This window comes from Camelus ferus, chromosome 8, assembly GCF_009834535.1.
Source record: "Camelus ferus isolate YT-003-E chromosome 8, BCGSAC_Cfer_1.0, whole genome shotgun sequence".
In the NCBI taxonomy this organism is placed as follows: domain Eukaryota; kingdom Metazoa; phylum Chordata; class Mammalia; order Artiodactyla; family Camelidae; genus Camelus; species Camelus ferus.
Genome location: NC_045703.1, coordinates 47,744,539 through 47,757,436, shown reverse-complemented (window position 1 = coordinate 47,757,436; position 12,898 = coordinate 47,744,539). Strand labels below are relative to the sequence as shown.

Genomic DNA, 12,898 nt, shown 5'->3' with positions numbered 1-12,898 from the left:
CCTTCTGACCTTTTGATATGCCAGGAGAATGAGTGGAGCTGTACAGTTTTGAGCAGCTGCTTGACGGTAATAACATCACTTAGGGAAAGGGGAGGGTGGAGCTCAGTGGTAGAGTGCGTTCACAGCGTGCACGAGGTCCTGGGTTCAATCCTCGGTACCTCCATAAACAAACAAACAAACAAACCTAATTATGCTTCCCCCCCACCAAAAAAAATCACCTAGGGTAGACTCTGTCCCTCTAGCCCCATTTCTGTCTCTTTTCATCATTTTCTTTCTTGTTTCAAAATGCAAAAGGAATTTAGGTGATGTCCCAGTGGTATGAATAAAGCAAGCTGAGGCTTATATGCAGGCCAAAAGAAGAAAATGTTGTAAGCCACTTGGACATGGGGTAGGTACCAGAGGGCCTGAATGGATAGCCAAGGATGGCAAGTATGGCAAGGCCATCACCAGGCAGTCGGCAAGTGTTCAGAGCCCTCACTCCCACCAACAGGTACCTTGAACTAATACTAATACAGAGGTAGGCAGTACCAGCAGCATCAAAATAATGCCTTGGGAGGAAAATATTGAGACAAATACCCTATGTATCTGTTTCTGTGGGGTAAGTAAGAGGCAAAACACAGTATTAAAGAAAAGCCATACATAAGTGAGGAAGGGCCAAAGAGGGGTAGAGTAGAAAATCAGTGGAAAGTAATTAAAGAAGAAAATGACAGTGGTGGAATTTAGGTTAAAGTAATGTTTCAATTAGCATTAAGTATTAATTTTCTAAATTATCAAATTACCTTTAAAAAAAATCTACCAACAAATAACTTCACTACCCAGAGAAATCTGCTCTAGCATTCCATTACCTTAACTAAGATCCACGGTAAAACCTATTTAAGTAGATGATTATAGAACTATATTGGCTATGGTTGTACATTCAAGGCTGTAAGATTTTTACCTTGGAGACCATAATCATGGTAGAAGGATTATACCTAAAAATTTACAGGAATAAATTAATGAAAGCTTATTTATTCCTTATATGTTGATCTACATACCTTATAATATTAAAGAAATCTCTAGATAAGCCTTCACTACTATTAACTATTTTCAGAGAAGAAAGTAAAGCCACCAGGCTTTTGAGAGAATTAGGGAGTTTTCAGTTCACAGAAGTGAGAATTCAGTCTCTTCAACAAGAATACAAATCACATACCCGCCTCCACGGTGACAGGAGCTGAAAGGCGCTCCCCGGGCCCTGCCAGGCTTTGCAGGCTGCCCTTCGGGAAAGCAGAAGTGCTTTCTGGAGTGTGTGCTGCGTGGTCCCAGGGCTTGCTCCACTGAGCCAGACCTTTCTGCTGACACTTCGAAAAACACTCTGTTCCCGTTGATTTTACATCTCCCCCTGTTTTAGAAATTACCACACTGTGGCTGCCACTTTATTTTAACAGGAATTTCTACTAGAAGATGCAAAACCGCTTTTCAATAATACACATCTTAGCAGTGGAAAAAAGAAAAAAGCTTTCAAAAGGAACTAAAAATGAGAATCAATGTACCTTCCTACTACAGATTACTTGTCTTACCATAATTTAATTCCATAAGCTTCCTGTCCATATCATGACACAGTTTAAATTTTTAGCTCTATTTAAAGACCCTATGAATTTGCTTAGTCGCTCTCATCACTTCTGTTCCTAACACTTATAAATAAACAGCACCTTTCCAATTTTCAATCAGTGGCACTTGTCTTTCATTAATCTTCTTCTACCACTTTGGGGGAGAATTTTCAGCAAATTTCCTGAATTTAAGAATATGTGATAACCAAATCTCAAATAAAAATGGACCCTTTTTCTTTTTGTTCAGTAATGGCTCACAAATTATTTTTTTAATTGAGGTATAGGTGATTTCCCTACGAATTATTTTTAACATAATTTTATCAGTTAAAAATACAGTTTACATACAATTAAAGACATATCTCACCACAAGTTTGAAATCACCAACAAAAGGAGAAAAAAATCTCCAACTTTCCCAGAAAACACTTAGTTTTAACACTTGATGAGTTTCCAGAAGCACTGGGAAAATATTCCATAAAAAACAGACTCTGTGGTTGCTGTCCTGAATATTATCTGCAGCCTCCCTTGACTATACAGCTGTACAAGCCAAGAATGATGTAGTGGCCTGAAAACTGAAATTCTGTGCAGCTTCAGTCATCACAGATCCTTTCTGTCCAGGGGCCCCATTAAGCATGTTCCAGGAGACTGGCTCCCATCCATGCAGGTGGATTTCCCTTCAGCTTAGATATGTCCTTTCCACCAAGGAGAACGGTGGGAAGCAAGAGATTATATGGAATGTTCTTTAAAAACTGTATTAGAAAATCAGCCACCACCCAAAATTGCACACCTTATTAGGTAAGTAGAGAAAACAGGGTGAATCCTGACATTGAATCATAATGAATTCCAACTTCAACCAGAAATTTCAATTGGTTTGAACACCCTATCACCAACTACTGAGAGGAGAAAGCTATAGATTACTTTACAGTACCAAACAAAATGCTTCACGGGCTAAAAATGTTACAATAGTTAAGGATGATGAAAATAGTAATAAAAATAAAAATCATGTATAAAAAATCATGTATAATTACATTAATATGATTGTAATATTGCCACATTAATGAACTGTTAGTTGGGTAGTATGGTTTGAGAAGTTAAAATATTTTCATGCAGAAGGCAAGTTATATCAGTGTGCCTGGAAGAAAAACAGTGCTTTATTACCATTTGGGAGAAGGAATCCATTCAGTAAAGTAGAATAATCAAAATAAATATGTATGTGTATTCTCACATAATTTACACCAAGAATAATTAACTTTCCATCATTCACGTTAAAGGAAAGAAGCGTGCATGGCTAATTGAAAATCAAAAATATTTCACTGTGAAACATTTCTGATAGATTGTTTTTCTGCCAACTAAAATTCATTAGTAGGTTTGACTTAAGCACATATTTAAATGGATTTTCTAAATTGAATAAATGCAAGTTAACGGAGGAAACTGAAATCGTGAGATAACTTTTGCAGAAGTTAACAAGTTTTGTGTATAATGTACAAGTTTCTACATACAAACATGCAGTCACACATATCCTGCGCTGCTTACAGTGTTCTCATCTGTTTTCCTCCCAGCATAACAATTAATCAGTAATGCACAACCTATTTTTCAATTTTTAAAGTACAGCTCAGAAGTCATAAGTAATTTGTATCAAATGAACGATTTGGTCATAATTACATTTTCATTTCTCTCATAACCACATATGCCTCCATCGACAACTTTATTCAGATACTAACATAAAATTCATAAACTTTATACAACTTAAAAGAATTTTTAAGTATGGAAAGTTTTTTTAAATGCAGCTACATATTAGGATTTAGCCATTTTCAATTCCATAAAAAGTATTTTGAAAAGATGAAAGGTTAGCATTCTACCCAAAGTCAACACATGGCATCCCTCAGGAAAGTAAGATGCAAGAAAGATACTCCTGGAAAGAGAGAAATAATTCATATTCATTCTCCAATATGATTCCTTTGTAGCCAGTTAAATATAGTGAGACAATCAAGGAAGGTGACAGAAAGCAAAGTCCCAGTCTAACAATTATATATATAAGCAGAAGAAGCCAGATAATTATTGCAGATATTTGTGGAACAAAGGATGGAAAAAGGAATTCATAAAAATAAAATAAAAAATAAATTATATAACATATATAGATTCCAATTTATCTGAATAGCTGGATCTTGGTGACCATATTTTGGCAATGAATAAGTAAATTTGGTTCAATTTTTTAAATTGAATTAGCAACAATAAACCTCACACAGATTTTATATTTCATTAAACTTGATCAGCATCTAAATCTATTATTGTCTAGAAAATATACTGTAGACCAACTGGGATAGGGAGACAAAATTTAAAAGAAAGGATTCTTTAAAGTTTTTTTTTCCAAAATAAAGATAATTTAATATTTATGTTAAATATGAATCAGAGTAAGAAGCACATAATGTGTATAGATATTCAATCTCCATCAATATGATAACTTTTTCTAGGCAATCTGGAGAGCAGACACAGGCAGAGAGCCATTCCTCATTCCCCAGGAAGGAGACATGCTTGACTTGGGGCAAATTTTCCTTCTCCAGAGGAAGCATGACAATGTCCTCCCATCATAAAAGAAAGAAAGCATCTCTTTCTCCCTAAATTAAAATGTAGCAAATAGAGCTCTCGCACATCCATGTATACTCACACGTATATATTTATACATACTTGCATATATTATACATACATAGATATACATACTATAAATCTAATATGCAATCTCTATCTTCAAAAAAATAATAAAATGTTCTAGACATAAGCTTTGAAAGAGGTTTTAAGTAGGGCAGGAGGGGATAGCTCAGTGGTAGAGTGCATACTTAGCATGCATGAGCTTCTGAGTTCAATCCCCAGTACTGCCATTAAAATACATAATTAAATAAACCTAATTACCTCGTCCCCAAAACAACAAACCAACAATTGCTAAAAAAAAAATTAAAGACTAAATCTTTTAAAAAGGAAGCAAAAATAAAGAATAAAAAAAGGTATTAAAGCAAAAAAACCTAATTGATAAAAAGAAAATGAAAATAAATATAAAAAATGAATGATCTTAAAGGACTGAATGTCTCTATACTTAATCCTGAACCCCTCTTTCCCATAAGAGAATATGAAGCAAACATAAGCGGACATCATGAGGCTCAGTGCTACAGGAGAATGGAAGAAAGTCATATTCTGGAAGTGAAATCTGGTCCAAGATGGAAAGAAAAAATTAGTAGGATGATATGAAAGAAACAAGAAAGCAAGATAAATTTAATAGAGGCAGTAAAAGAAGATGAAAGCAAAGATGCTGTTACAGAGGATGAAACAGTTTGCTTTGGGTGAAGATGAAGGTTTGAGCAGATTCTTCCAGTTCGGTGAGGAGAATATCTAAACAGCTGTCTAGATAGAGGATGTCTGGAAACTATTATTGAGGAATATAGGGAAATATCTGAGAAATAGTAACAACAATAATCTTTGTAGGTATCAATTTTTAGTTCTCAAGGTACTTCCACTATTTCACTTACTTTCACCACAACGAGTTAGGTATTTTTATTATGTCTGTTTTACAAATAAGATGAGGGATCTGTGATTCAGATTACGTGATTTGCCTAAGATAGGATGGTGTCCCTCTCTTTCTGTCTCCCTCTCTCTCTCTCTCTCTCTCTCTCTCACACACACACACACACACACACACACGCACACACGCACACACACACACACACAGAGCAAGTAACTGGTACCACCAAACTCGACACTCCATCTCCAAATGTTTTAATTATGTTTGCCAACATCCCCCTAAATACTTAACCAAAACCCATTAATTCCTCCCTTTTCCTCACCCTCCCTATATATAATCAATTAGAAAAATCCTTAAATGAGACTCGCAACATTCTGCAGAGCGGTCACTTTTTATGCCCTCCAGTCATCTGCCTCTGCCACCGTAGGCTTGTGATGTACTACTTCTTCTGGGACACTCTCCCCTTACACTTCTTCACCCCGCCTTCTCCACACAAACACCCATCCTTCCACTCAATTCCCACTCATGACCTCCATGTGCAACTTCAGTGTTACATGCTTTCATAAAACCATGAACTTATTCTCCATAGCATTTATCAGTGTTGAACTTTAATAGGGTTTTTTTTTTTGCATGTGATGATTAATATTTGCTCTACCACTAGACTATAAGCTCCATACATACAGGGTCCACACATGTTCCTTTCTTTTTCTTTTTCTTCTCTCATTCTTATTTACTCATTAATTGATTGCTGTGTTCCCAGTACCCAGCACAGCACAGCGCCTGTGTTGTAGGTACACAAGTTCAATAAACACTCCTGAATGGGAATGAACTCCTCCATGGAATTTGCATTTTAGGGGCAGCAGATCACACAGAGCTTGGAGGCAATGGTAAGGAATTTGGAATTTTAGCTGGTGCAACAGGAAGCTACTGAAGGACTCTGGGAGTGAAGAGGGTGTGGTCTAATTTTAAATTTTTAAAAATTTACTCCTTCCATTGCATAAAGACAGGATACAGGAAAGAGGGGGGAAGGGATACCTGCTCAAAGCAACGGCAATGGTTCAGAAGAGAAATCACCACAGCCTGGCTGGGGCAAATGTGAAAACAGCAGAGCTAGAAAGATGCAATTAGCCTGGGCACACATTGGGCAATAAAATGGACAGGCCTTGACAAATACTGGGTTGTCTATTGAAAAGAAGCAAGAAGAAAACAGTGAAACTTAGTTTGAAGTTTGAGATACTCAAAAAAACAACTAAATAGGGTAATTTCAAATAAAGGAGAAAAGACGTCTGAGCTCTTATGACAGAGTCATCAAAAGAAAGATTCTACCAAATGGAAATTTAAAATAATAACATATAGATAAACAACAAATGTACAGCACAAGGAACTACATTCAACATCTTGTAATAACCTATAATGAAAAAGAATATGAAAAAGAATAGGTATGTATGTATAACTGAATCACTATGTTGTACACCAGAAACCAACATAAATTATAAATCAACTGTACTTCAATTAAAAAAAATAAAAATATAGATGACCCTCTAGAAATTCAATATAAAAAAAAGTTTAAAAAGATTAAAATCATAGTCGTTTCCTACAAAAGTGATGCTACTCATACAGTTTTTAAAAAATTCTAACACTTTAATATTCAAGAATCTATCTTTGGATTTTGAATCTGGCTAAACGCTAGACACCTAAAATCACACAACTTTGTTATAATCTACGATGCTAACCCTAACCCTTTCATGATTCTTTTCAAAGTTTTCCTATTTATTTTCCCTCAGGACTCCAAAATATGGTTGAAAGTCACTGAAGTCTTGAAACCAATGGAAATGCCGTTAAACAAACCTTAGCGCCATATCCAAGTTGGTAAATCCTCAGAAAACTATCATCACCAAGTGCTGGATAATCATTTCCTAAGTCAATTTTGTGCTGCAAATTTGCTCACAATTATAATTAATGGTTCACTTAATCAAAGTTGGATTAAAAATATTAAAATTCAAACTGACCAAAGTCATATCCCAGCATACTATGTTAAAATTATATACTAACAACTAACAGACGGCAGAGCAAGAAAAGGAGCTATGTGCTGTAATAACAGTGACAGGGGATAAATGCAGAATTATCCAGAATCAGAAACATTTATATATACAGTGAAGTTAAATTGTTTTCAAGTCAGAATGAGACAATAGATAGTTGAGAAATAAGACAATATAAGCGTTCTTTTTTGGAGGGAGACAATTAGGTTTATTTATCTACTTATCTAATGGTACTGGGGGTCGAACCCAGGACCTCGTGCATGCTAAGCATGTACTCTACCACTGAGCTATATCCTCCCCCCAGATATTCTGCTAAGAAAAAAGCTTTTTCCCTTCTGGAAGCAGACACTTCTGAAGGTCCTATAAAGTAGAAATTATCAAAACACAGCGCAATGTTTTCACACAGGCTTTCCACTTTAAACTGCCAAACAAGTAGAATGTACCTCCTTATTTTCTGTGTGACCCCTGAGGCTACTGGTATGAAAACAATGCCTCCTCACCCAATCATCACAAAACCTCACACCAAAGGAAGATTCTGTGTGACTTGCTAATTAGCAGCAAATTACAGAGGCTTTGTCAGATATCTTTTTTCCTAGTCTGCTAACCAATCCCCAGAACCTTCTCTCTGCTACTTTCTTCATCAACAGAGGATACTGTCTCATAACCAGAAGAATAAGGCGAAGCTCTCACCTCAAAGGTCATGTTACCACAGGATTTGGTCCTGCAGTCTTCTCTCCACAGGCTAACCACCCTTGGCTACCCACGTGCCAGAAAATGTAAAGATGGACAAGTTTCAAACCAGAAAAAGAGATATGGTTTCAAAGCAAATAGGCCTGTTAGAACATTATCTTTCTGTGGCAAATGGTTCTATTAGACTTCTATGGAGGAAAGAATGCCAGAATGTTAAGATTAATAGTAAATTAATAAAAACCACTCCTAAGCATTGTGGAGTAGGATGACCTTAATCAGAACAGGGAATAAAGACTTGTTTGAAAATGTCTACAGGGCTTTAAAACAGAAAAAATTAATGGGAAAAAAAAACTATGTTTTTCTATCACATCTGCTCACATACATAAAGATATTACTATCTAATTTAAAATTTAAATATTTAAAGAGTATTTTTGCCTAGTTTATTTTTAAATCCTTTTATTAAATTCGAAGGTTTTGGTCTGTCTGAAATCACTGCACTTCTGGATTATCATCATGCAACCAATATCAGATTCCACTTAAACTCTAATATACTGAAATCTGTACACTGAAAACAAGTGTAGTATCTCCATTAAATCTCAATTTAAATCTTTGATTTCCAGAGTTTGGTGATTTTTTTCTCACTGCCTATACAAGAATATTGTTTTAATAAAACCAAAGATAAATATTTTAGCATAACTACTAAAGAATCTTTATGATACTGGATATCGTAACAATACTATACTTAAGTCTAACCAAACATAACACTAAAAATGCTTTTGTGTGCATGTTATTTTTGCTATATTTTGTCTTAAAGGACGAACACAATATTCTAGGACAACTTAATTTAGTAGCGATGGAAAATCATATACACAATTATGATCTTGCATCCTCTCTGATTCAATTTATTTTTTATTTTTATTTTTTATTTTTTTGGCAAAGGGAGGTAATTAGGTTTGTTTGTTTGTTTGTTTGTTTGTTTGTTTATTGGAGGTACTTGGGATTGAACCAGACCTCGTGCATGCTAAGCATGCACTCTACCACTGTGCTATATACCCTCTCCCCTTCTCTGATTCAATTTAGATTAAAAAATTTTTTAAATTCCTCTGAATAAAAAATTATTTTAAAATTACACATTGGATTTATTTTAAATAGGTGTGTTAAAGTTTCTATGTACAAAAATTCAAAAATTATTGAAAATGAGACAACTTATTTTACTTTAAAATGATTGAAATTGAAATTGGAAGTCCTGGATTCAACTCCTCCTTTTTCCACCTATTAGATTTGTGATTTGGGAGAGTTGCTTAACTCCTCTGATCTTGCCTCTGTCACCCATGAAAATGGAGCTGATGCCTGTCCTGTTGTGAAGATTTAAACCAGAAGGCTAGTGCTTACTAACCACATAACCTTAGGCAAGTTTTGCAGTTTACAGGTTCTCAGCATCCTCATAGGTAAAATAATGGTGATTACAAATGTATCTACTTCATAGGACTGTTGTCATAAGTAAATTAGATTATGCGTGGTATATAGTAAGGGCTCAGTAATGAGATCACTATTTACGCCGTTGTCATTATACAGGGAAAATGGAGCAAAAACAGTGTCTTAAAAAGAAAACAGACTTCAGAGCCCTTCCGAGCTGGGTCAGAATGCAAGATTAGTGTTAAGGTCTGAAATGCATTCAGCCCACAGCCCTTAATAGGTACCTGATTAAATACCTACCTGTTATTATGACAACAGGTTCTTAATTTATGTGAGTCAACCATAAAAGGAAGATGGCTCCTTTCAAACTGCCAAATCCCAGTGAGAACTCTTCTCCTTAGAAGAGACGTTCTGCTGAAGCTTTCAAAAGACACAAGCCTGAACTTCATCTCTCTGGACTAAAAGGAAACTTAAACGCAGTAATGTTTAACTTCATTGATTTAGTTCTTTATGAGGCCAGAAAAAAAAAATGTCATGATCTATTAAAAACACTCAAAACCTCTGGGAGCTGGGACGGATGTTGGAATTCTTTCAAACCATGGAAGAAATGATTCAGGATGCAGGGACGTGCTAGGAGGCTTCTAATGAAACTCAGCTCACATTCATCATGTGCTGGATCCTGGAACAGCTTTTGCTTTGTCCCAGATGGTAGTTTAAATACATTTCAAACTATTGTTGGTTTATATAGTACATGACAGAAGATAATTTAAACACAATGTCCCAACTGTATATTTGTTTTGGTTCTAACACTTACTGTGTGTGCAGTAAATGCCCCACTACAAAAATAATAAGAAATGCTTTTCTTGTGCATAAATCATTCCCTGCTTTGTTGCTGTGATTGGAAAGTGTGGATTAAATACATGTGATACTTTTTTTTTTTTAAGTTTCTACTGAGGATCTGTGTCCAGTTGAGTTTTTACGATTTAAATTTATGTGGGTTATAAATAAGGCATATTTTACCCCTTATATTTGATTTCTAGACATAACTACTTAAACATAGCTACAGTATCAGGGTCTTTCTTTTAAATGTTAAACATTATAAACTCACAGGCAACAAACAAGACAATCCAAATATGTTAATTTTCAAAATCCTTAAACACACAACATAACTGAAAGATACAAGTCTGGTTTTCAAATTAAAGATTTCATTTTCAATAAAGCTCCACAATAAAACTAAGTGGCTCAGAAACACCGAGAGAGTAAAAGAAGTATTTGTTTTTCCCCTTGGAGAATATACTTTTCACCTGGAAAAATAGCTGATCAAATTAAAGCCACTCAGGGTAACAGAAGTGAGAGGCACAGATGACAGTACTACTGGCTTTGCCCGTTACTGGCTGTGGCAAGTCATTCCATTATCAGGATCCCGCTTTCTTTATGTGCAAAGTGAGGAGCTCATTCTGTAAAGTCCCTTCAACACTGCATGCCTGTGGCTATGTCTTCTGGTGCTTCTATTCCATGGGAATATGGGCTTTGGAGTCACTTCTAATCTGAACTCTGTCACTCACCTAGACGAGTATCTTCACCAAGGCGTTGAGCCTCCCTTTGCCCTACTCTCCTGGCTTTTGTAATTCATGATAATAGTCATGCAGCGTGAGCACACTGTCTATCTGGCCGAGAAAATGACCTAAACGCATCACAGAATTTTACAACATCATTAAAACTGCTGAGGAAGTGGTTATGTTTGGCCCAATGTTTACTGGGATTATATCAGACATACCTCTAGAAGAATAAACATGCATGTGCGCGCACACACACACATACACACTCACAGGCACACAATAACATTTATTAAGCCCATATATAATACTGTTACTCAAGAACTATAAGCAATGGCAGAAATATAGATATATCCTCCGTACGTTTATTTACTTACATGTTTTACTCTTTTGTATGACCTACTTGAAATGCTGAAGAGATAGGAGGCAATCTAACCTAGTTGAAAAAGACAGACCTGGTTTCCAAACACAGGCCTGCCATTTCCCAGTTCTATGGTCTTGACTAGGCACTCAGCTTCCTCAGCACCTCCTCTGACACACAGACACTGGTGTAATGATGGCTGCCACGCTGGGTTACTGAGAAGAACGCAGAGAAAACACGTGAAGCAGCCTGCACAATGCTGGCTCCCCCCGTAGTGATTATCTTGTTGTGGGGCTCAGTCCTCAGTCCCATGCTTAACTCCTCATGGCAGCCTTTAGCAGGTAAGGTTGTCCTGTCTCTGCTGGTAACAGAATATACGTTTTTCTCACTCAACTGCCAAAAAAGGCACGTTCAATCTTTTCATGAACTCACGAAGGGCACTGTGCTCAGCAATGGAGAGTCGAAGAATACGCTTTGAATCCTCTTTGCTGAATGTCATTCTAACTTTTAACAACCAACTAACTAATAGCTAAATACTTACTGTTTGCTTACCATGTGCCAGGAACCAACTGAAGTGGTTTACAAGTTGTTTAATCTTTACAAAGGCCACTTCTCACCACTCGTCTTCTATCACACGGGCCTCTTAACTGGCCTTCATTCTTCTGACCTTGCTCTGCAGAGTCTATTCTCAAAATAGAAGCCAAAGTGTTCTTATTAAACAGTCAGATCATGTTACTGCTTGCCCCAAATCCTCCAATGCTTCATCTCCAAGTCATAACAATGACCAACAAAGACCTACAAACTCTGGGCCCCATTACCTCTCCCACCATCTCCTACTGCTCAGCTGCTCTGCTCCAGCCAGAGTCTCCCTATGTTCCTCAAACATGTCCATCCTGGGGTCCATTCCTGGCTGTTTCCTCTGCCAGGAATGCTCTTCCCCCAAATACTTTCACAGACAGGACCCCTTCCTCCTTCAGGTCTTCACTGAACTGTCATCTTCTCCAAGAGGTCTTCTCTGACATTTCTGTTTAAAATTGCAACCTCCTCCTTTCCCTATTCCTAACCTGGCCATTACATGTTTTTCTTACATCGTTCATTGGCTATCTCCCCACTGCCCTCCATCCAGAATGTAAGCAACTTGGGACGGGAATTTTTGTTTATTTAGCACTGTATTCCCTGTGCCTACAAAGTCCTGGAACACAGTAAGTACTCATAAATTAACTGTTGAATTAATGAACAAACCCTAGAAGATAGATCATTTGTATCCCCCCTTTACAGGGGAAAAAAATGGAGAAGGCACCTGAACTGGCAGTGAAACACAGAGGCAGGACAAACACTCAGACTTCTCTAGAAAGCACACATGATCACTACGCTACTCTGCCTCTCAAGGTAAAGTTCGTGGTTTCTTACCATGATGCACATAACCCTCCACAGTCTGGTCTATTTCTCCAGAACCATCTCCCAGCCCTCCAGCCAGAGCTGCTCGTGGTTCCCAGTGCAGGCCACTATGTCTCACCCACTTCTGCCCTTGCTACACCCAGTTCTTCAGCTTAAATGTTCTTGCTTTCTTCCCACTGCTATTGCCCTAGCTTGCCTGTACTCACATCTCAGGATCTAACTAGGAATGTAGGAGAAGGAAAAAATGCCCATCTTCCTGAAGGAGACTCTTGGGGTACTCTCCTTTAGACCACGACAGAACCCTGCACATGCTCCCAGAGATGCCTGTCCCACATTTTATTAAA

At 37.0% G+C, this 12,898-nt stretch overlaps 1 protein-coding gene across 10 annotated transcripts in view; it reads right to left on the bottom strand.

The window, feature by feature from the left end:
• The window catches only part of EYA4 (EYA transcriptional coactivator and phosphatase 4), a 282,139-nt gene that overhangs the window by 172,151 nt on the left and 97,090 nt on the right, over window positions 1-12,898 (bottom strand). Inside the window, exon 2 of one of the 10 annotated variants that reach the window (XM_032484953.1) lies at window positions 11,709-11,838. The exons of the other annotated variants lie outside the window; for them this stretch is intronic. Within the exon in view, the coding sequence (XP_032340844.1) occupies window positions 11,709-11,711 (3 nt within the window). The 5' untranslated portion in view covers window positions 11,712-11,838. The remainder of the gene's footprint in view (window positions 1-11,708; window positions 11,839-12,898) is intronic. 10 annotated transcript variants of the gene reach the window in all.